Source organism: Notolepis coatsorum, assembly GCF_963971535.1.
Source record: "Notolepis coatsorum genome assembly, chromosome: 4".
In the NCBI taxonomy this organism is placed as follows: Eukaryota; Metazoa; Chordata; class Actinopteri; order Aulopiformes; family Paralepididae; genus Notolepis; species Notolepis coatsorum.
In genome coordinates this window covers 49,529,213-49,554,183 of record NC_140168.1, presented here as the reverse complement: position 1 = coordinate 49,554,183, position 24,971 = coordinate 49,529,213, and the positions used below count along the sequence as shown (strand labels likewise).

The window sequence follows — 24,971 nt, the reverse complement described above, 5'->3', positions numbered from 1 at the left end:
TTCCGGTGCTACATTTCGTGAACTCGGCAAAGGTATGGAGGACTAACGCTTCTCGTGTGAAAACATTCGGCATTTTTGCTGGTTTCACGTACAGAACATCGTCATCGACTGGTTCGTACAGAGATACAATGGAAATATCACCATGAATGCACAAATAGGATCTGATTATGTTCGTTCTTTTGACATACCACCTGGAATGACCCGCTAGCAAGCTAGGCTACGTTAGCATCAAGTAACCATGGAGGTCATATTTGGACAAATAATGTATTGTAAAAACGGCGCACGTAGCTAACAGTCCAGATGTGTCTATTAAGTCGATATGTTTTGGAGGTTTAGGCTGACTATGTACATCTTTGAACTGACAAGTTTGCTGTATTGCTATCTATTTACCTAGTGCTGACATAACAACTGTATACGCGTACACTTGACTTACACAATGTCCCTGGATGCAACATCCAATTGTTATTTTAAAACAATCTGAATTACCACTTATAATGATATGTACTGCATAGAAGCTAACGTTAGATATAGATAGTGTCAACTAAAGTTGTGATTTGGTAATGTCACTGACTGATGCAGTCACGTGAGTCTGCAATAATGTAACGGATCTTGTTTTGGTGACATTTACATTTAGTCAGCAGGAGGGGTTGTGGTTTATTCATCTAGCAGTGCTTTGAGTGCATAGTAGTATAGACATACAGTACTAGGCAGTAGTATAGGCATTAGGCATAGTAGCACATTACATAGTACTAGATACTAGTAGTAGCAGCAAAGCTGTAAAGGAATGTGAATCCCTACCCACATTCAAAACCGCTGTTAAAGAGCACCTACGGGAGGCTGCAATTCGAAACTGGCCACCGTAAATGCCCACAACCCCCACCACCTCCTAATAGACAGTCTCCTCCCCACCGCATGTATATATTCCCTCCCCGCCGTATGTATATTTCTCTCCCACCCACCCCCTCCTAATGTACAGTCCCCTCCCCATCATATGTATATACTCTGTCAGGATCTAGGGGTAACAGTACTGTATATTTGAATACCGTTTATGTCACAAATGTATCAGTACTAAATACCTATATGTCCCTATGCCATAAATGTCATGTATGTTGTGTATGTCATAAATGTCTATATGAATTGAAAATGGGGGACCCTGATGTAAACAAGACAAACGTCTTTCTCAGGTCTGCATCCCCTTAACAATTGTGTGTATTGAGCCGTAGTGTATTGTACCCATTCTGCAATCTGTTAAATAAAGTTTTCATTCATAGTACATAGTAGTAAAGACAGTAAGAAGGTCAGTTTTTTTTAATCAGATATTGAATGAAAAGTTTCAGCTGTCCTGACTAGTGGGAAGTTCATTCCACCACAGTGGAGCCAGGACAGAGAATAGCTTGTTTTGTTTCAATGACCCCCCAGGAGCCCAAAAATTAGCGGGTCTAGGCTGCCGGAAGATGCAGAGTATAGGAATCTTGCGGGTGTTAGTTCGAGATTATTGACTGGAGGTTCCCTTTGTTGTACGGAATGCCAGTTCAAGAACCTTGAAGTGGATTTGTGTGGCAATGGGAAGCCAGTGCAGCTCTCTGAGAAGTGGGGTGACCACCAAGGTCGGAACGGAGCCACTACTACGTTCTCCACTGTGATTGAAAGGTTGGTCAGTGGGGAGGATTCAACCAGCAAGTGAGGTAGCTCAGTTTTGCTCAGGTTTTGAGGTGGTTGGTTGTCATCCAGGTGGAAATGTCAGACAGACAGGCCGAGATCCTTTCAGAGACATGTGTATCTGAAGGAGGAATGGAGAGGAAGAGTTGAGTGTCATCAACATAGCAGTGGCATGAGAAGGCAAGAGAAGTGATACTGATAATGTTACCTACAGATTTTGTGTAGAGCCGACTGATTTGGGTCCAGAAGGTCGTTCTGTAATAGATAATCAAGAGAGCTGGTTGGATATGGCACATTCAAGTGATTTAGAGAGAAAAGAGAGACAGGGTGATAGTAATCTATGACGATGGGGTTCATGTTTGGTTTTGGGATGGCATGTAGTGCCTGTGGGACGGTTCAACAACATCACCAGTAGGGATGTAGTGGTATGAAACTTTACAGTACGGTGTCTGTGTGTATTTAACTGAAACACTCATGCATTAGCATTGTAACAGTGCATATGTGCATTGTGCAAGTTGTGCAACATACATTTATACCATGGGAATGGTGTTACAGCCAGGGAAAGGCTTATGGTTCATAACCGTGGTGGCTTGCTATACCTTGAAATGGTCAAAACCTCAGCATGTGTGGGAGAGAAAGATCAGATGAGGGGAGAGAAAGATCAGATGAGGGGAGAGAAAGATCAGATGAGGGGAGAGAAATATCAGATAAGGGGAAAGAAAGATCAGATATCCTGTGATGCTGGATGGAGTAAATCAATGGTAGGATTATTTCCTCACGGAGCTGCCAGAGGTTAAACAGAGTAGACTTACATACAGGCTTCCTAATCACCAACTATTCATATTTTATGTTCTCTGTCTAGCGGTTGAGATGCTGTCTCTGTCCCGAGCATTAGTGAGCGCGGTGGCTCGCACCCCAGCTGCTATCAGTCAAGGTGGGGTGACTGCACTTACCAGATTCAACAGCACAGCAACTCAGGTATCAACAAGATGAGCATACAGTCTTTATTCTATTTTCCTTAAACAATAACCGCTTGAGTATAAACTAAGACGTTAATAAAGGGTATTCCCTTTGTTCTGTCAAGGATGCACCGAAGAAAACCTATGGACCCCTTGCAGACCAGGACAGGATCTTCACAAACCTCTATGGTCGTCATGACTGGAGGTAATGCCACATTTCATGTTGCATGTACACACATTATCCATGTTACACATTAGAGTTATCCTTGCATTGTTACAGTACATCCTTTACATTTATTCAGTTCAAACACCAAGTAAGAGCACAGTCTTGCTTAATGGTAGTAGGCAGCTTACATTTACATTTAGTCATTTAGCTCACGCTTTATCCAAAGCGACTTACAAGTAAAACAAGTCAGCAGGAAGGGTACAACACTGGCAGCTAAGGGTAAGTGACATTGTCAATACAGAGTCGACCTTGAGTGCTACAGTCTTGACATATTAGCATAGTAGGTACCAGGTACTCAGGTAGTAATAGGGGCACAGTAGATTACTTAGTAGCAAAGTGCATTATAGTAAAAGACAGTACGAAGGCTAGTTTAAAGAATAAATAAACATTGGTGTGGTGTCGTTTTAGGCTGAAAGCGTCAATGAGGCGCGGAGACTGGTATAAGACGAAGGAGATCCTGCTGAAGGGAGTGGATTGGATTCTCGCTGAGATCAAGGGGTCGGGCCTGCGTGGAAGAGGCGGAGCCGGGTTCCCTACTGGCATGAAGTGGAGCTTCATGAATAAACCCAGTGATGGCAGGTCAGTGATCTCTCTCGCTCTCGCTCTCTCTCTGTTTTGTTATGAATAAAGTAAAGGATGTGTTAGTTAGAGTATGAGGCAATGAGAACACTCTACTGTTCACTCATCTCACCTTATCTCAGTTATTGTATTGAAGTATGGGGGAATACTTATGGGACCAATATAAAACCATTATATATACTACAGAAGAGGGCTGTAAGAATCACACAAAGTGAATTATCGAGAACACACAAACATTATTTATTAAATCTAGAATAATTAAACTTGAAGACATGGTTAAGTTTCAAACAATGTTAATTGTGTTTAGGGCAAGAAATAAGACACTGCCAGAAAAATTACAAAATCTTTTTCATTTAGAAAGTGAGTTTAGTAGGAGGAAACATCAGTTTGCACGTACCACACTTAACCCATTCTCCGCCATTGACGTATTAAGACGTCATTCCTCGCCATGCTTAATCTGCCAATGACGGATTACGCCGTCATCGAGATCAATATTGCAATACACAGTGCAATACTCCAATTCAGCCATTGGCAATTCAGCCGTTGGGTGGGGGGCGCTGTTGAGCGGGCCTGTGACCGGACCTGAAAGCGCCCCTACTCTGCGGCTCTGCAGCTGCATATGCTTCTCGCAAAATCCAGCATCCAGCTCGCGCTGCCCAGCCGTCAGAGCACTACACACTAGGGGTGGACGGTATGGTCTAAAATTTATATCACGGTATAATTTGAAGCATAGACGGTAACGGTATATATCACGGTATCAGTGTTTCCGTTAGAATAATTTTCTTTGCCTGATAGGCAGGCTATATAAAGAATGACATCCTCAAGGCATGTAGATTTATAATATTTTAACTTAAAACTAGGCTACTTTTGCGTATAAAGTCATTATATTCCAAATAAAATAAGTCCTGAGTCGAGACTCCGTGCTGCTCCCATTGCAAACAGCAGGGCTGGATGCTGGATTTTGCTAGAAGCATATGTAGCTGCAGAGCCGCAGAGCCAGGGGCTCTTTCAGGTCAATTCAGCCGTTGGGTGGGGGGGGGCGCTGTTGAGCGGCCTGTGACCAGACCTGAAAGAGCCCCTGGCTCTGCGGCTCTGCAGCTGCATGCTATTTCGCAAATCCACTGCTGCAGCCTTCCTCCCGCTGCAGCCGTCGTTATCATAACACTACACACATATCATAATGTTTACAGCAAACTGTAGTTGATCACCAGGTATGTTTTATTAACGTAGAATAATTCATATAAGAAAAAAGATAGGTAAGATCTCTTACCTTTCTCCACTGGTTAAAAATGCCAGGAACTGAAATTGAAACTTGCTGTGCGCCGCGGTGATATGTGTTTATTATGAAATGACAATTGCGTGTTGACACGCCCACTGCGCGAAGTCTCCTAAATAACTTTTTCCAGTTTGCACATATCTATTATCTATGACTAATTCTATCTATTTTTAGGGGCAAATGCGATTGAAATAGTTGCGCTGTGGTTACATGACGACGACGTCATTGCTATTTTAGAGCTGCTCTACCGGTTACACGGTATAGTCAAAATCCATACCGTAGAGCAAATTCATACCGTTTATACCGTTTATACCGTCCACCCCTACTACACACATATCATAATGTTCACAGCAAACTGTAGTTGATCACCAGGTATGTTTTATTAACGTAGAATAATTCATATAAGAAAAACGATAGGGAAATCTCTTACCTTTCTCCACTGGTTAAAAATGCCAGGAACTGAAATTGAAACTTGCTGTGCGCCACAGTGATATGTGTTTATTATGAAATGACAATTGCGTGTTGACACGCCCACTGCGCGAAGTCTCCTAAATAACTTTTTCCAGTTTGCACATATCTATTATCTATGACTAATTCTATCTATTTTTAGGGGCAAATGCGAGTGAAATAGTCGCGCTGTGGTTACATGACGTCAGTGCTATTTTAGAGCTGCTCTACCGGTTACAAGGTATAGTCAAAATCCATACCGTAGAGCAAATTCATACCGTTTATACCAGGGGTGGGCAACTTTGTATATGGTGAGGGCCACAAAATGTCCACAATCAATCTGGGGGGCCGCATTGTTTATCGGCAGTCCCGCAAGTAGTACCCCATCACTCAAATAGCCCTAATAGTCACAAGGTATATAAACAATTATAATTTGTTGTAACTTTGTTTTTATTCCATTTCAAATGCATTTAGTAATGCAATTTCAACTTTATGAATTTATAATCAGCTGAATTTAAAAGGATTGCTGTGTAACCACAAATATATACAAACATTATCAATTATAATTAAGGCTTCTAATAAAATAAATGTATGAACTTAAAGCCCACTGCTCAACAAACACAAAGCAGCATTCCTGCTGCATTTCACTACAACAGTAAATCAAAAGTGCAATAATAAATGATTTAGTTAAATGTATAAACTTTTATCCTGCTACTAAACAAAACATTATAACACATATCCATGTTATGGATATGAAGCACTCAGGAATGTTTTGTTTAGTAGCAGGATAAAAGTGTATACATTTAACAAAATCATTTATTATTGCACTTTTGATTTACTGTTGTAGTGAAATGCAGCAGGAATGCTGCTTTGTGTTATTAGTGTTATCTGAACACTACAAAAGTAAACAAGTAAAGTGCAAGTAAAGTAAAGTGCAATACTACATGCCTCCCATTGACCCTTTATCAAACTGGCATGACATTCACCCTCGCCCCACAGTGGGTCAATAATGGTTATAATAATAATAATAATAATAATAATAATAATAATAATAATAATAATAATAATAATAATAATAATAATAATAATAATAATAATAATAATAATAATAATAATGGTCCCCTCTCTACACCTCTCCATCATCTCCCCCCCTCTACACCTCTTCATCATCTCTTCCCCCCTCTCTACACCTCTTCATCATCTCCTCCCCCCCCCCCCTCTACACCTCTTCATCATCTCCTCCCCCCCTGTCTTTAATGAGACACTTGTGGTCTCTCTTGTTGGCGCACAATAGCAGGAATGTCAACTTCAATGTTTGTGCATGCAATCTGCATCAGATGAAATAATGTTTCATCCGACAGCCTGTTTCTCTCCTTTGACTTGATGTGCTTCATGTTTGAGAAATTGCTCTCACATATGTATGTGCTCCCAAACATACTGGCCATAGAGAGGGAAAAGTCCCTGAGGAGTGGGAAGCGGGGCTCAGGTAGCAGTTTCTCTTTGCTTGAAAAAAAGGATCTGACTGTAGCTCGCACAGTTCAAGCTGCAACGGTGGGGGCTGCTCTGACACCGTAGCCGATCATTGAATTGCATTTGCAGTGTTTCAATGTCGCTCCTGTACTTTCCGACGGCTCAGCCATCGGATTTCTGTGTGTAGCTGCAAGTCGCCATAATCAGTGTCCATCTCTTCCAAAAAGGAGACAAACTTTCTATGGTTTAGTGACCTGTGGCCTCCACGAATTAGATTGGTAACCTTGGTAACCAAATCCATAACATGGCTGTAGTAGTCAAGCTTCTTGGCACAGAGAGCCTCCTATATCAGATAAAAAAAAAGAAAAACGATTTAACGACTCTCGCATATAATTTGACTACACTCGACTCGCATTGGTCATTATTAGTGACCCACAATAGATGGAAATTATGTTAGCGAACTTACCTGATGTATAATGCAGTGCAGCATTGGACACTCAACGCCACTCTGCCTTAGAAGCCAGGCGAATCCTGTGCGTTTTCCTTTCATTGCTGGTGCTCCATCGGTAACAACAGCCGACAGTTTATCAAAACCCCCATATTGCTGCACGGCACTTTCAACAGCGTTTCATATGTCCACACTAGGGCTGACCCCTATTAGTCAAATAGTCGACTAATCGATCGAAAGGAGCCATAGTCGACTGCCAACTCTTCTTAGTCGAATACAATGCAAAAAAATTAAAAAATATTATAATTTTTTTTTTTTTTTTTTATATTGGCCTGGGGCCGCATGGAACGTCGGTGAGGGCCGCATGCGGCCCGCGGGCCGCCAGTTGCCCCTCCCTGGTTTATACCGTCCACCCCTAGGCCATAGTAATGTCAATTTAGCAATACAATTTAAAAAGTTATAGCCCTGCAAAGTAGGTGAACATCTCCATAGACAAATAGAGCTGGCAGAGGATGGTATAAGAAGGGTACAATGCCTGGCGAAGAATGGGTTAAACAGATGTGTCCTTCACTTATTGGTGTAAAGTTGTGGAATTCTCTCCATAGCGAGCTTAACACTTTTGCGGCCATTGGGACCCGTCTAATCTCACTCTATAAAACCAGTTTATCATAACAACATACATTTCATTGTGCGTGAGGCTGTTTGTAGAGCTAAATCTATACTTTATATTTTTGCTATCTGTCCATTGTCATTGTCAATTGACACTATAAACCGTCCCTTCAATATGCCTTAAAGAAATAATTTTTTCATCAATACGTTCCCATTTTATAGCGTCGTGAATATGAACTATATACCGCAATGTTCTGGGGTATTTCCTGGAAGGTGAGATACATGACTCTAAGCTAATAACGTTAAATCGAATGGTGTTTCGGCTATACACAAGCTAGAGCTAAAACTCAAAATGTATATTATCTGTATCATGGTCCACCATGAATGCATGAAAGGGGGGGGGGGGGGACGTCGTTTCTGATGATTGAGTACCAATAACGGCATTAGCCTCATTCGCTGACCGGGTGGTTGGCTATCAAAGCAAGGTCGGGCTGTAATTTACGTGAAAAAGCTCTTACCGTGGGCTGGTTGGATCCCAAACAGGATTTCCCAGTTATCGATCGCCATCTGGTAGATCGATATGTGCATTGGCTGATGCTATATTCCTCTACTGCATACTGAATTCAGCATCCCAAAAAGTATTCCAAGCTACAGGCATAGCTTTAGGCTAACAAAAAAGTCCACCCATGATGAAAAAAAAAAGAAAACGGTCTGTAACAGGGAACACTGCATTATCGAGACAGCGCCCCTACGAGGATCTGGCCGGTAATGCACTTTTCCTAATTCCAAGAGTATGGTAAATCTGCAGTGCCGCTCGGTGACATTGAGTAGGATATTACAATGGAATAAAAGCCAAAACAACCTTACCACGTATATATACGTGGTTGGCCCTCAAGCGTTGGATCCGAAACACGTATATATACGTGGTTGGCCACGAATGTGTTAAGGGATGTAATAGTGTTTGTCAATTCAAAAATAATTATAAAAAAAATATATTTTGTCAGTATGAAAGTCAAATGTGATCTGAATAGTGAGATATTTTCTTTTCTTCTTTATTATTATTATTATTATTATTATTATTATTATTATTATTATTATTATTATTATTATTATTATTATTTCTTGTTTAATCTGTGGATTGTTTGTTTCTTTCTATATGGTATAAATTATTATTTTGTGTAAATTAGGTTGTACACCGACCATCAAGTAATACTTGTTTAGTTTAGGAATAAGGGGCCGGTAACTATAATAATTATTCTTCTTCCTGCTCCTTTTGACCATGGTATGGTATTTATGATTTTGTATGAAAACTGAACTCTATGATTGTATTGCTTCCATGTGGCAAATAAAACTCTGAATCTGAACTCTCTCTCTCTCTCTCTCTCTCTCACACACAGTATCTTCACTTCGTTCAGTGTCTTCATCAAGTGTTCCTTTATTAAACCCCTTGGGGAATTTCAAGTGTCATAGCAGCATGGGGGGGGGGGGGGGGGGCTACAGGTAGGATAGGTAGTAATAATAATAGAACAAAGTGCAAGTAGTAATGATAACCAGAGTCTGTGCAGTGTTTATTATTACAGTTCTCAAGTTCACCAGACGTTAGCTCTACAGCAATTGGCAGCAGACTGTGTCCACGGTTTGCGGGGCCCGTGGTGGTTGTCATCTTTAGCGTTTAGATTTCCACAGTGACTCATCTCCTCGTGCATTAGACTGTCATTGACTCAAGCCCTTCTATGATCCCTTCTTTCAGGCCCAAGTACCTTGTGGTGAACGCTGATGAGGGGGAACCCGGCACCTGTAAGGACAGGGAGATCATGCGTCACGACCCCCATAAGCTGGTGGAGGGCTGCCTGGTGGCGGGGAGGGCCATGGGGGCCCGCGCGGCTTACATCTACATCAGGGGAGAGTTCTACAACGAGTCCTCCAACCTGCAGGTGCGAGACACAGAACAGGGTGGTTTTTTGTTGGCCAGGAGTTAGAGTATATTGTATGTAGGCCTGCCACGATAACACATTTTGCTGGGCGATTAATTGCCCCCGAAAATATCGCGATAAGCGATATTATTGCGACCGGTTAGAGAATTTTTTTTTTGGGGAAATTTATTTCCCAAAACTTTTATTTTGAAGCCCACCGCTCCGTCTTTTCCGGTGTTTAAGACTTTTATTTTGAAGCCCACCGACCGGACCGGAAGTATTGTTGTGATTATCAGGTACTTTTTGGGTACCAGAAAAGTCACGTGAAACACTGCAGACCACTGAATAGAGACGCGTCTCTAGGATTTCATAATCATTATGTTTGCAGCAGGCACAAGTGCAATAAACAAAGGATACAGTCACTGTGTATTCTGCCTCATTTATTGATTAAACAAAACCGACATCAACACAATTTGCCACCGAGCGGAGAGTTTAGTCTCGCAAAAAGATCGCTGACTTGTTAAGGCTTGTTGTTAGGTTAGGTGCTAATGTTGTGCTAGCGTTTTAGCATGGCTATCGTACATAGCGTGATCAATATAACTCGCTATTGATTGTTTGTATGAGTAACGTTAATGCTAGTAGAATAGACACAACGTGAGGTAATCACCATCCATTTTAAACCGGTTATTACCTAATGCTAACGTTAGCAAATAGACGCGACTGGTAACGTTACAGCTTGTTAGCCTAATGCTCGTTAACGTTAGCATAGACAGCCTAGCTAACGTTAACGCTTGTAGAATAGACACAATGAGAGGTAACGTTAGCGTTAGCAGAATAGACACAACGAGGGTCTCGTTAATGTTGTTATTGATTGATTGATTGAAAACTGTGTTTACTCTGTTTGTATGAGTAACGTTAATGCTAGTAGAATAGACACAATGAGGGGTAACGTTAGCCCCACGGAGCTCCTGTGCTGTGCTCTGTAGTAAAGCCAGCGGCCCGCCTCCCAACACGGACAGTGACTGACAAGGGGCACTGGGTCCGCCTCATTAAAACAAACGCGCAAATAGCAATTAATCGCGCCCGTCAAAATCATTGCATTCATTTTAATTATCGCGGCAATTAATCGATTTATTGCTTATCGCGGCAGGCCTAATTGTATGTATATTGTATATTCCTCTCTACTTACTTTTTTTTAACTTACTTTTTACTTACTTTTTTTACTGTATGAAGCACACTCTCAGGGGCTCATACAGAACCAAGCACTTCACCGTAAAGTATGTGTATTTTATTGTGATAATTAATAAACAAACTTGAAACTTAACTTGAGGTGAAACATGAACTGAGAAGTCACTGGTTCTCAGTGTATTTAGTCTGTGAGCTGGCAACTTAAAGGAACACACCAACATTTTGTCTTCTCCAGAGAGAGACACAAAGATAGATACCAGTTTCCTCTCTGTGCGTTCAGTAGAAAGCTATCTGGCTGCACGTTAGCCTAGCTTAGCACAATGAATGGAAGCGGACATGACCGGTTAGCCTAGGTGTAACTGAGGGGTACAATTCCCTGACTGTATTGATAAGTATGGTATCATTAAACCACTACCGCTTTATGTACTTTAATTACTGGCCATACAGTACATGATATATAAATATGATGAACACTTCCCACAATAAATCGGTTCCACACAAAGGTGTAATCAAGTATTTATTGCAGCAAAAGGTACATAATATACTTCTCTACTTACTTTGGATGCGCTTATAAGGCAAAGGAATGTGCGTAGGCAAATCAATAATGAATGTCCATTCTCTGGTTACGCAGGAGGTAATTATACAACCTGAATCTTAGGGAATTATATCTATGGTACACTAGTAATATATAGCGGGAGATACTGGAAGGGTCCCCCCGGTTGTAAGCCAGCAGGGGTAGAGGATCTGTCGGTAGTAGAGAGTCTGGTCAACGATGACTAAGGAGACTCCAAGTACAGGAGACGGTGCAATAGTCTCTTGATCCACAGACGAATACAGCTGTTCTCCGTAGACTGTAGCTCCACAGTGAAGAAAGCTAGCCGGCCTCAGGCTCTCTGAGGCGCAGACTTGACTGGTCTCCTCACAGGGTAAATCCAACACGTGTAGGCGTCGGCGATTCTCCGCTCCATAAATCACAGGACCAAAACAAATATAATCCAGCCGCAAAGGGCTATGTAGTCGTCGGGTAGATTAATCCAGTGTACATGTCCACACGGTTCTCGTCTAGGTCTCCTCGGGTGAAAGCGCCATGAAAGCAGCCCAGCCTGGATAAGCACTCTAGCTGATACGAGGAAGCGTTGGTGATGCTGGTCACTGTAGAACTTTAGCCGCACGATACACTATACACAAATAGACTATTACTGACTTAATAGAAATATGTCGCACTCGACGGTATAGCGCCAAACTCTGACAATTCAGTTATTAATTCGCACGCGGTCTCAATGCTCTATTTTGGGGCCAAACAGGCCATACTTCACCGCACGGAGTATCGTGGGTGAGGCTTCAACGTATTGGGTAACTCTACTTCTGTATTCACCTGCGCCATATTTATATGCACGGCGAACAATCTAGTGCCAACCTCATTTCTGTCTCGTATCCCTGGACAAGGCCGGGCATGTACAGACATGTCTTGACGGTGGCTTTGAACCTGACTCTGGAGGCACGGCCCCGGCGCCTGTGGACCGCCGTCCAATAGGAGAATGAAATATTATGGTCTGTGTAACTAGGCTAAAGGGATATTCCGTGTATATGTACAAGGGATATCAAACGATATACAAATACTATGCAATATATATCAATCAATAAATATATATATTCGGTTTAATCTGATCCTTTGTAACACTAGGCATTGTCCAACACCTCTCCCGAAGGCTAACCGGTCATGTCCACTTCCATTAATTGTCTAGCATCACTGCCAACGTGCCCTTGAGCAAGGCACCAAAGCCACAACTGCTCCAGGCAAACTCCTCTTCTGGCTACTCTGAAGAAATGCACATGTGCATATATATATATATAGCCGTATCTATGTCTGTATCTAAAGATAAAACAAATTGCAATTACCTTGCTTATCATGGCCAATTAGTGTAAGTTATCACAATCTCTTAGAAGTAAGATTTTAATATTTAAAAAAAAGTCTTACTATACGGGTTATTCATTTCAGTAAAAATTACATATTAAGATGCAATGCAATCAAGGATGCTTTCATCAGGAGCGACACTTTCTCTGACCTCAGGTGGCCATCAATGAGGCCTATGCCGCCGGTCTAATTGGGAGGAATGCCTGTGAGTCGGGTTATGACTTTGACGTGTTTGTGATCCGCGGCGCCGGAGCCTACATCTGCGGAGAGGAGACGGCTCTCATCGAGTCAATAGAGGGCAAGCAAGGGAAGCCCCGCCTGAAGCCCCCGTTTCCTGCCGACGTAGGTGAGTCGCCCCGGAGAGGGAGACGTGACGTCACCATGAATATATTCACAACCATATCTGAACAGAGACTAAAGAAATCATCCTTTCTGACTTGAAAAAATTATAAGGCCATCTATCCATCACAACTTCCCTTAACACTTAACGCATGCATGTGTGTAAAGTATCCATCTATCTATGTTTAGCAAAACTTGAAATATCTTTGGAACCATTTGTGATAAAGCTTTACTTTAAATTGTACCTGAATCGTGAGATTCTCTTCTTTCCGCCGTTTAATTGAAACTTAAGTTGCAGGGAAATATCAGTCCAATATGAAGGCAACACCATATTTTCACATTGTCTGCTGTCACTCACTGAGGAAAAGGTGTAATTGCACCAAATTTCACATGGAGGTTCAAAATGCCTAAATAGAACTTCCCATGTTGAAAAGGCAATAATTCCCTTGTAAACTATAGAATTATTCAACAAAGTTCTTTTCACTAGGTGTTTTTTTAATGTAAAATTTGTATGTTCACATTGCTCACAGAAAGGTAATGTATGATGGTGACTTTACACTGCACCAGAAATTAAATGTAGGTCCCCCTGAATCATAAAAGGTATAACACTTGATACTGACTCAAAGAACAAGCTCAGAATTGGTAAAAATACAACGTCCAGGCGAATGTAAGCTTTAGAGGGTTAACAACTCATATCATTGTTGCCGTCTTGAAGGTGTCTTCGGTTGCCCAACAACTGTCGCCAACGTGGAGACAGTAGCGGTGGCGCCCACAATCTGTCGTCGCGGAGGAACGTGGTTTGCAGGCTTCGGCAGGGAGAGGAACAGCGGCACGAAGCTCTTCAACATCTCCGGCCATGTGAACCACCCCTGCACGGTGGAGGAAGAGATGTCCATCCCACTCAAAGACCTCATAGAGAGACACGCAGGTATATAAGGCGGCTGAAAACCACTTTGTGTCTAATGTAATTATGTTTGGTTTCTATGTCAATTATCCTGCAACCATCTCCTTTTAGGCTGTGATCACATTAGATGCCTTCTTCCTGCGCTCAAACGTGAGACACAACGGTGTACACCTCAGCTAACGTTACATAAGCTACATTACTACTCACAGCCCTCCAGGCATTGCTGTTCATATCTCGGCCGTGGTAAGACCTGGTCGTACAAACAAGGTTTGTCAGAAACTGCCAAAATTAGCTTCTCCTCCATTATCGATTGGTTTGTTTTGCCGACGATTTCTCTTCTGATACCTAAGATTTGTAATCCCTCCCCTCGGTTGATTTGATTGGTCCGTCGTATCAATAATCAATCAATAACTTCAATAATGCGAGGCGCGTAGTTTGGAGGAGATGCACACCTGTCGTGACAAAACTATTGACAACGATAGAAAAAAGACTCAGGCATGTTCCAAAAAGTGTAATCACCACCACTGCATAACTGTTAGGGGTATGGACATTTTTTGATTCTAAGATGCATCGCGATGCGGATGTGGACGATTCAGCATTGATGCAGTGACAGAACATAATCGATTATTTAAAAAAAAAATATATATATATATCATTTTTTTTACTCTTTTGCTAGCTTTTATGTTCTTTTACAATGTAGCGCTTTGTGATTTTCTCCACAACTATAAAGCGCCCTACAAATATATTATTATTATTAAAGCTAGTGCTCTGGTCATGCATCCACTCAACTCATAGAAAATACAGCATCAGGAGGGCGGCTGGGTGGCGTAGCGGACATTGCGCTCGTCACCAACGCAAGAGACACCGGGTTCGACTCTGGCTTGGGCCGGTCGTCATACTAACTCAATTGGAAGGGTGGAAGTCGATGGGTGGTAATCTGGACGTTGTGGACAGGGACTCCTACAGGTCGGTTGGGGGACGCCTGCACAGCAGAGACAGGAAATGGCGGGGGTAGTGTGAGCCTCCCACACGTTACACCTCGCCAATGAGAGTCCGCGCTGGCAGGTGAAAAGATGTGACAGGCTGCCTCCACATGTACCGGAGGGGACATGTGATGCAAGGCTTCTATCCTCCCTACGACCGGCCTGTGGGGGGCATATGCGAGCAACGTTCAAGACAGGGGAGGGGAGAATTGGCACATGGGATGGGAGAAAAATAGAAAAAGTGGATAAAAGAATTAAAAAAAAATACAGCATCAGGCTATTCTAAAAGTATTGATACTGATAATAATAAAAAGAGTAGGGATGCACCGAATGGGAAATTCTTGGCCGAAACCGATACCGAAAATAGGAAACAGTTGGCCGAAAACCGAATGCCGAAAGGCCGAAAATGATTAATATAAATATATATATATATATTTTTTTAGCTACCTGATTATGGCAAAAGACATGATTATGGCTAAACTTAACTTAAATAATATTAATAATCACTATTATGGGCCCATAAAACATTTATTCAGCACTTTTGAATGCATACATTAATTCCAGACTGTTAAGACTAAAAGACTACAACGATTGATGACGACTTCCTGTCCTCGCATTTCCATTTCCGGTTTAACGATAATACATTTTCAACAACAGATTGCTGCTAATTAAACACTTCATTTAAACGGAGTAACGTTAACGTTATGTCGAGTTCATACGTGTAGTGTAGTATGAACTCGTCATAACGTTAACATTACTCAGTGTCCACTGTTGCTGCCACCGTTGCGTCGCAGATGGATGGTACACTGTTAGCTCCGTAGCTAATCCGCTCCTAGACTACTGATAGCAGTACCGTTAACGTCGGAGCTGATCAATACTCCGTTTTTTTCTAATTTAGTTTAGAACCGGGTTTCGGGGGGCATCCCTACTCCCAAGAGGAGTTAGTTATCACAGGCTGTAGAATGCAGGAAGAGCTGCCAAGCTGCTCACGTTACATGTTGCGCATGCTACCGGTAATCCGGTATGTCTGTAGTCGCGTTTTGATGACGTCATCACAACAACACGTTATTTGACTTTCGGTCATATATTTTCGGTGCTAAAACCCTTTCGGCCGAAAGCCGAAAGAGCCTTTTTAACCATTTTCGGCCGATAATTTTCGGTAGCCGAATTTTCGGTGCATCCCTAAAAAAGAGTATTGAACCGTTTTTAACAGCTGGGTATCGAGATACCTTTCTAGTAGCTGTATCATGCAACACTAGTAAAAACATTTATTTTGACATTCTGATTTAAGAACTTTCTTTTTCTTTTTCTTTTTAAAGGGGAACTATCTTATAAATGGCCTTTTTGAGTGTTTAGCATTGTTTCCTAGCTATGTGAACTTATATTAATATGATCTATGTCTCTAATTCTCATATTGGCGCATTCTTTTTTAGTGTTTATCGCTTTTTGCTACTGGGCAGTCCAGTAGAGAGAGAGAGGAGGAACGGGAGACAGAGTGGGGGGAAGACATTCGGCAATTCGGGAATCGAACCCGGGTCGGCCGTGCCGCGACTCAGCGCGTTATGTGGTTTGCCACTGGGGCGCCCTGATTTAAGAACTTTATAAATACAATTTTATTTATCCGACTGCTTGTATTAACACATTGGTCGCCAAAATCGCTTTCCAGCGGTATTGCCCGCCATGCGTTGACCGCCAACATCGCTGTACAGCGTTTTTGAGATCAATATTTCATTTTTTCGCCATGGCATTCATAATTCATCCACCCAACCTCCGGTGCACTAGCGGGACCCTAGATCGGACTGCAACGGCTCAATACCGCCGCCTGGTGGATGGTCGGGCGAGTTACACTCTCAAAAAATGGAAAGTGTCATCGGTGCATCGAGGAAATTCCTCCGGCAGTCACATCTCGCTACGGGACTCCTGACAGACACTATAGTACATATGGATCGCTGCCATAACGCAATAATCGATATGATTTCGGCGTTTATTGCGCCATACAAACCGCAAATGGATTTAGGTGATCGGCGTCGAATAATTGGGATCTTTCTCCGCCAGTCTCATCGGCCCACGGTAAGAGAACAGTAACGTTATTTTGAACCCGATTGTGCATTTCCTTGTTTGCAAACAGTCTGATCAATATATAAACCCATAGTAAATAAAGCCGTTAGTGACGATCAAGGAATTATAAACGACCCTCCCCTTTCCTCCACGCATGATAAAGCATAATGTATACCGATCATATACATTTGAATTTTTTAATATAGTGTGTATGGGAAAGAAACGCCTATCGATAATCTATATATGCTTCAGGGCCTATAACTCTCGTTTTTGGAATTACAGCATATAAAACATAATTATATTCTCGAAGGTATTAATACAACAATGTATGAATGAAAAAATATAATGTTCCCACATCCTGAACGATAGATAATCGATGTTGAATGGGCCATAGTAATGTCAATATAGCAATACAATTTAAAAAGTTATAGCCCTGCAAAGAAGGTAAACATCTCCATAGGCTTTTAACGGTGGCAGAGAGTGGTATAAGATGGGCACAATGCCCGGCGCCCAATGTGTTAACACATTGACGGCCACGGGGATTAGACGGGCCCACTCTATACGGCCAGCATATCATAATAAGGTTTCATGGTGCGTGAGGCTGTTTGTATAGCTAAATCTATACTTTATAGTATTGCTATCTGTCCATTCTCATTGTCAATTGACACTATAAACCGTCCCTTCAAAATGGCTTAAAGAAAAAAAGAATTTATCAATACGTTCCCATTTTATAGCATCTTGAATATAAGCGTTATATGGGATTTGGTCTGGTATATTTCCTGCAAAACGAGATACAGGCTGCTAAGCTAATAACGTTAAATCGAATGGCGTTTCGGCCCTACAGAAGCTAGAGCTAAAAATCAAAATGCATATGATCGATATAATGTTCCACCATGAATGCATGAAAGGGGGGGCGGGGGACGTCGTTTCTGATGATTGATTACCAATAACGCCGTTAGCCTCAGTAGCCACATTCGCTGATCGCCTGGTTGGCTATGATAACAAGGCCTGATCAGCATGTAATTTACGTGAAAAAGATCTTACCTGTAGCCGGTTGGATCCCAAAAAGGATTTCCCAGTTATCGATCGCCATCTGGTAGATCCATATGTCCATTGGCTGATGATATATTCCTTTACTGCGTACTGAATTCCGCGTCCCAAAACGTATTCCAAGCTACAGGCTACACGCATAGATTCACCCTAACAGGAGAGTCCATTCGAGATCCAAAAAAATAAAACACCTTTCTGCCACAGGGAACACTGCATTATCGAGACAGCGCCCCTACGAGGATCTGGCTGGTAATGCACTTTTCCGAATTCCAAGAGTATGGTAAATCTGCAGTGCCGCTCGGTGACATTGAGTAGGTTATTAACACTTTAAGTGCCGAAAACGTGTTTAGGCGTCCTTCCCCGCCATGCTCAAGTTGCCGAGGACGCCGTAACTCGTCTTTAACACTTTGGTTGCCTTGGGTTAAATTAATTATATACCATAGATTGCCAGCGCTATTTGTCTATGGAGAAAGTCCCCTTCTTTGCAGGGCTATAACTTTTTAAATTCTATTGCTACATTGCCATTATTAGGGCCCATTCAAAGTCCTATATGTATTGTTCATTGTGTAGCAACGTTAAACTTTTTCATTCACATATTCATAGTAAAGTATGGTCTAATGTATAAGTATGTTTTCATCTCTTTCTGCAACTTTCTCCAGAACGTGATATATAGCCCCAAATGCATTATATTGATGATGAAATACAGTTTGATGGCAATCAGCGCGATATAAAAAATTCCAACTAGACGTACTTCTAGAAGTTACTACACGTCATCTGATGTTGACCGGATGGGCGAGGGGGCGTTTATAATTCCGTGGGCAGCGTTATACCAATCATCTAATGTGGGTCAAATGTTGATAAAAGCAGTTAGTATCGAAGATGGTAACGTTACACGCTGAAACTCACCCCAGTCTCCGCGCGCCGTTGGGCGATCATCGTCGAGTAGAAATTTTATCATTATGGGATATATTATTACCCGGTCCATCTCCAGCTTGTATAATGGTATATACGTCCAAATCATGTTGTTTATCGAGTTATTGGCAATCGATCGCTATGTAGAGTGACGAGCTAGAGTGCCGGAACCTATACCGAGTGGCCGGAAGTAATAGGGCCGACCAGCAAAACCTCTACTGCGCTTCCTGTTAAGCGGTTGCGCCGATCGGCCACCAGATGGCGCTCCTGAACCGCCAGAGAGCTCAGTGGGTCCTGCTGGTGGATATCAGGCCAGCGGAGGGGGAATATGAATCCGATTCCAGATTTTTTAAATATTGATATAAGGACGCTGTACAGCGTCCCCCGGCAACTTTAGCATGGCCAGCAATGACGCTGTAAAGCGTTTTTAGGCAGTCAAAGTGTTAATATCAATATTTCAAAAATCTGTGATCGGAATCATATTTTCCATCCGCAGCCTTCACACACAGTTCTGAGCTCCTCTCAATCCTCTAGCGGTTCAAGAGCGCCATCTGGTGGCCGATCGGCAGAAGCGCCAAACAGGAAGTTATGTGGATGAAGTGCTGATCACCCATATTACTTCCGGGCACTCGCTATAGGTCCCGGGACTCCATCTTGATACACTGGACATCGATCGGTTGCAAATAACTCTATAAACAACATGATTTGGACGTATATTAGGGCTGGGCGATATGACGATATTATATAAATATCGGGTACAGTTCATTAACGATACACTTTTTAAACGTATCGTGGATATCGTGATGTTTTGCCCAAGAGGCTTGTGTCGCGTCAATCTGGTCCACACGTTGAAACTTTTGAACAGCGCCGCCGCCGCCCCACACACACACTACTGCATCAAAAGTTACTACTTATGATAACAAAGGCATTCGTTTTGTGGCATTGACGCTATATAGTTACACTTTCAATAACATCAGCGTATTTACATAGCAACGACCGAGGTCGACCTAGATATAGCAAGCATTAGCCGTTCATATCTCAGCCCGTGCTGACTCCGTTGTGCCCATTCTGCGGTCTGTTAATAACGTTTTCAATCAGACAGATGTATGGAAAGGCTTTTATTATAACATCCGTTGCAGTAAAATCATTATGCCTCCAGTCGTTTAGTCATTCTGCAGAGCTAAAAGCTAAACGTCGGCCGCGGCGAGCTACCGCTGCCATTGTTGTTTTCATTGAGCTCTCCAATAGCGGAAGTAAAAAATTTATACGCGCTTGCCGATTGGTGCTAAGAACAGCAGGGCGGGTGCAAGCGATGTGACGTAATTGGCAGACGCGACTGTCAATCAAAATGTTTGCCGACTGAATGAATATAAACGTTATTAACAGATTGCAGCATAGGTACAATACAGTACAGCTCAATACAACAACAATCAACAGTGGACTGGAGGATGCAGACCAGAGAAAGACTTTCGTCTTGTTTACATCAGGGTCCCCCATTTTCAATTCATCATATTTCATATCTAAATCATATAATATCTCATTGCTAAATATATGCAATATATAATCTAATAATCCAATAATCTAAATCTAATATATAATATAAAAATGCTAAATGCATGGGTATTTTATTTTGTCTTTAATGTTAGCTTGCAAACTCAAATACTGTCTGGGTAAGCCTCATAATGAATTGTTTGGGGGAAAAAATAAAAACATCGTGATGCGTATCGTGTATCGCCGAAAGGTCAGAAAATATCGTGATATCATATTTAGGCCATATCGCCCAGCCCTAACGTATATAGTATTATACAACCTGGAAATGGACCGGGTATTTCGACATCCCATAATGGAAAACTGTCTACCCCACGCTGATCGCTCAACGGCCCGCGGAGACTGGGGTGAGTTTTAGCGTGTAATATTACCGTGTTCGACACTAACTGCTATGATGAACATTTGACCCACATTAGATGAATGGTATAACGCTGCCCACGGAATTATAAACGCCCCCTCGCCCATCCGGTCAACATCAGATGACGTGTAGTAACTTCCAGAAGTCCGTCCAGTTGGATTTTTTTATATCGCGCCGATTGCTATCAAACTGTATTTGATCATCAATATAATGCATTTGGGGCTATAAATCACGTTCTGGAGAAAGCTGCAGAAAGAGATGAAAACATACTTATACTTTAGATCATATTTTAGTATGAATATGTGAATGAAAAAGTTTAACGTTCATACACCCTGAACAATACATATAGGACATTGAATGGGCCCTAATAATGGCAATTTAGCAATAGAATTTAAAAAGTTATAGCCCTGCAAAGAAGGGGAACTTCTCCATAGACAAATAGAGCTGGCAAGGGATGGTATATCATGAATTTAGCCTTAGGCAATCAAAGTGTTAAAATGGAATAAAAGCCTAAACAACCTTGCCACAGACATGTCCGTGGCCGGCCCTGAATGTGTTAAAGGATGAAAAAGTAGCCATGTGCAGTAATATAGATTATAAAATTGAGGATGTATTATATTATTGAGATGCATCCGCATCGTAGAAATCGAATCGTGGACAGCTGAATCGTAATCTAATCGTGAGGCCAGTGAAGATTCACAGCTCTAATAACTGTCAGTCTTTTATGGTCTCGACAACCAATTCATAGAAAGGAATGATTGTGTTATATTACTATAGCCCTTAGAAGTAACCTAAGCAATAACATATGAGAGGGAGTGCTAACTAATATTGTGGTTATTGGCACCAGTGTGATGCGTCCACTGAGTAAATGAGTGTCCCTATTTCATGCTTAGTTGGTTGATTGAAATGCACATCTGTCTCTCAGGTGGAGTGCGTGGTGGCTGGGATAACCTGCTAGCTATAATCCCTGGTGGCTCCTCCACCCCCCTCATCCCCAAGAAAGTGTGTGAAGAGGTGCTGATGGACTTTGACGGCCTCCTCCAAGCCCAGACTGGCCTGGGAACTGCTGCCATCATTGTGATGGACAAATCAGTACGTTCTGTCAGCTGTGTAACATAGGATAGGAATATTATTGACATCGCAGTATGGCCTCATGCGATGTCCAAATTGCAGGCATCTTCAATATTTAATCGAGGCAAAACAAATCGTATTCTACCGATTCTAAGGGGAAAAGATAGTTACAGACTACTCTGTGTTCAGGCATCCATCATCTAGTAGATTACTTGTTATAATTTATTTCAAATTAGACTATCAATATCTGCAACATTACAATAGTCACTGACAAACAATGCATTGTCTTTTGCAGGCTGACATCATCAAAGCCATCGCCCGCTTGATCGAATTCTACAAACACGAGAGCTGTGGCCAGTGCACACCCTGCAGGGAGGGTGAGGAATAGTTTTAACATCATCTGGTTGGCCGGTTGATTTTCAAACAGATACCAAAGGACCTTGATGCATCCCTCTGGGGGCGACAGTGGCTCGGGAGGTATAGCTGTCATCTAGTAATCCGGAGGTTCCCGGGTTGATAACCGCTCCTCCCGCACAGCGTGTCGGAAGTGTCCTTGAGCAAGACACTTAACCCCTAACTGCTCCCGATGAGAAGGTTGGCACCTTGCATGGTTGCCTCCGCCGTCGGTGTGTGAGTGAACGGGTATAATGTGAGGAACAAATTGTAAAGCGCATTGGATAAAAGCGCTATATAAATGCACCATTTGCCATTTTTATCTCTAAATCCTCTATTTCACCTTCTCCCTCCCACCTGTAGGAGTGGACTGGATGAACACCATGATGTGGCGTTTTGTGCGTGGTGACGCGCGGGCAGCAGAGATCGACATGATTTGGGAGATCAGCAAGCAGATCGAGGGTCACACCATCTGTGCCCTGGGTGATGGCGCCGCGTGGCCAGTGCAGGTAAAAAAACATGTCACAGCCACGGTGCCCACGGGACGACAACGGGCATGTCATGTAGATATAATATTCTCCCAATGGAGAAAGTCATTCAACCCATTTGTTTATTTCTGTCGAGTCGTCTGTTTACTGTTCTGGTTTTCTGTATTATTATATGATTAATAACCCATTTATTGTGGGATCGCCTGCCCTTTAGAGGCCTGATCAGTCATCAGTCAAACGTAAACAAAGGGGTAGCCCCCCCCCCCCCCCTGTAATCTTATTTACAGTGTATTTGCCATCTTATTTACAGTGTATTTGCCATGTATAGATAAACTCTCCAAGTCACTAATGTGAATATAGCCCACGTTAACACGATCGGAAAAAATCATGGATTGCTTTCTTTTCTCAGGGATTGATCAGGCATTTCAGGCCCGTGATGGAGACCCGAATCGCAGACTTCCAGCAGCAGCAGCAGCAGGCCAGGGCTTAAGCTGTTCCCTTGTTCCCCCGTGGGCTCCTTGGTTATGCCTTTCCTCATTTCCCCTTCACTCAATAGTTTTTATTTAAAACAAGACCGTTTTATCACCTCATTGTGAATCCTTTGCCTTCTGTATCTGCCTTGTTTGAAGTCGCCAATAAAGCTTGTATGAACCTTAACACTTTCAGTGCCAGCCATTAGACGCGGCCCTCTGTAGCAAGGCCAACGCTAGATAGATAGGAATCCGTCACCTTGTTTGTAGAGCTATAACATTCTATATTATAGCTATGGATACAATACTATGGTCATTTGCCAGTGACTTTCTTCCGGTCAAGATGCAAAAAAGAGATAATTTTTCCATGCATACATTCGCGCGTTATACCGTGGTGAATATAAGTATGTTTTTAGATCGGTCTGGGGTAATTCCTGAAATGCTGAGGAATAGCCTTATAGCCGTATTATACTATAACCGTTGTCGTTTCTTGCCTGGACCCGCTATTATTCTCAAATCAAATCTATATCATAGGTATTATGTTTCATCATGAATGCATGAAAGGGGGCGCTCTAGTAGCACACCATGTGTGGGGGGGGGGTCGATTTTTGATGCTTTGATCGCCACCAACAGCATACGTTGTGGACTAACGTTACAGACACACGTTCGGATCGAGCTGAAGACATGCTTGGATCAACGCAAGATTGATATCATATAGCCCTTACCTTGACTAGGATTCAAAGGTGGCTCAATACCGCCGTCTAGCTGGATGCGGCCGGTATTGCACTTTGGCGACCTCAGACTCATTCCCTATGGCAGTGTTTCTCAAAGTGGGGGGCGCGCCCCCCAGGGGGGGCGCAGAGGCATGACAGGGGGGGCCTTGAGATTTAAAATAAATATAATATAAATATAAAAAAAAAAAAACTTTTTTTGGATTACAGAAAATTATCACTAAAGTGCTATCTGTTGCAGCTGCACTGTTCTCCATGAAAATACCATTTCTCAAAATCTGAAAATCATTATTTAATAAAACACAGAAAAGGATCACCAAGTTACTCTGGGTAAAAAAAAACTGTACAGACAACATTGAGACAAAGCTTCCTGACACATCTCCATCCAAACTCTTGGAAGAACTCTTTGAAATCTCATCTGATGCCACCTAGAGAGCTAGTTTCAGAGTGTGGTGCTGAGTACCAAGTATCTCATCTCATGGCCCACCAAGTATCTCATGATGCAGCAGTTAAGGTGTTGATACCATTCAGCACCACATACAGTATCTGTGTGAAGCTGGCTTTTCATCCATGACAGCTCTGAAAACAAAATATAGGGCCAATTTGAAAGGTCACGATATTGGTGTTATTTCAATACATTTAAACATGGCCCATTTCATGACTATTTTGTTGGGGGGGGGGGGGGCCCAAAATATTTTGGTCCACCAAAGGGGGGGCCTGACAGAAAAAGTTTGAGAAGCACTGCCCTATGGTAACAACAGGCTCCCTGGGTGGATAATTAATAGAAATATCGAATAGAAAAACGACCCAGAAACGTAAAAAGTCGTTTATGGCACTGAACGACATGGGCCCAGAAACGACTTAAGTAGTTTTTGGCACTGAAAGTGTTAAAGTAGTGTTTTGATTTCAACGGTTGTATATATGGTACCAGTGTTCTGTTGTTATTACACATACAGTAAAATTTTATGAGAATGAAA

General features: G+C 42.3%; 1 protein-coding gene across 1 annotated transcript; it reads left to right on the top strand.

The window, feature by feature from the left end:
- On the top strand, positions 1 to 24,971 carry ndufv1 (NADH:ubiquinone oxidoreductase core subunit V1). The gene is made up of 11 exons (XM_084312217.1): positions 1 to 111; positions 2,522 to 2,637; positions 2,744 to 2,823; positions 3,253 to 3,423; positions 9,424 to 9,607; positions 12,846 to 13,035; positions 13,744 to 13,956; positions 21,767 to 21,933; positions 22,208 to 22,289; positions 22,669 to 22,814; positions 23,203 to 24,971. Exons 2-11 carry the CDS (start codon positions 2,530 to 2,532, stop codon positions 23,281 to 23,283), a joined length of 1,422 nt encoding a protein of 473 aa, XP_084168343.1. The 5' UTR covers positions 1 to 111; positions 2,522 to 2,529; the 3' UTR covers positions 23,284 to 24,971.

Bases quoted from the DNA above. Each gene is read 5' to 3' on its own strand.
- ndufv1 (XM_084312217.1), top strand. From the start codon at position 2,530: ATGCTGTCTCTGTCCCGAGCATTAGTGAGCGCGGTGGCTCGCACCCCA. The intron at 3,424-9,423 runs GTCAGTGATCTC...CCCTTCTTTCAG, and splicing joins AATAAACCCAGTGATGGCAG to GCCCAAGTACCTTGTGGTGA. The intron at 13,957-21,766 runs GTATATAAGGCG...TCTGTCTCTCAG, and splicing joins CCTCATAGAGAGACACGCAG to GTGGAGTGCGTGGTGGCTGG.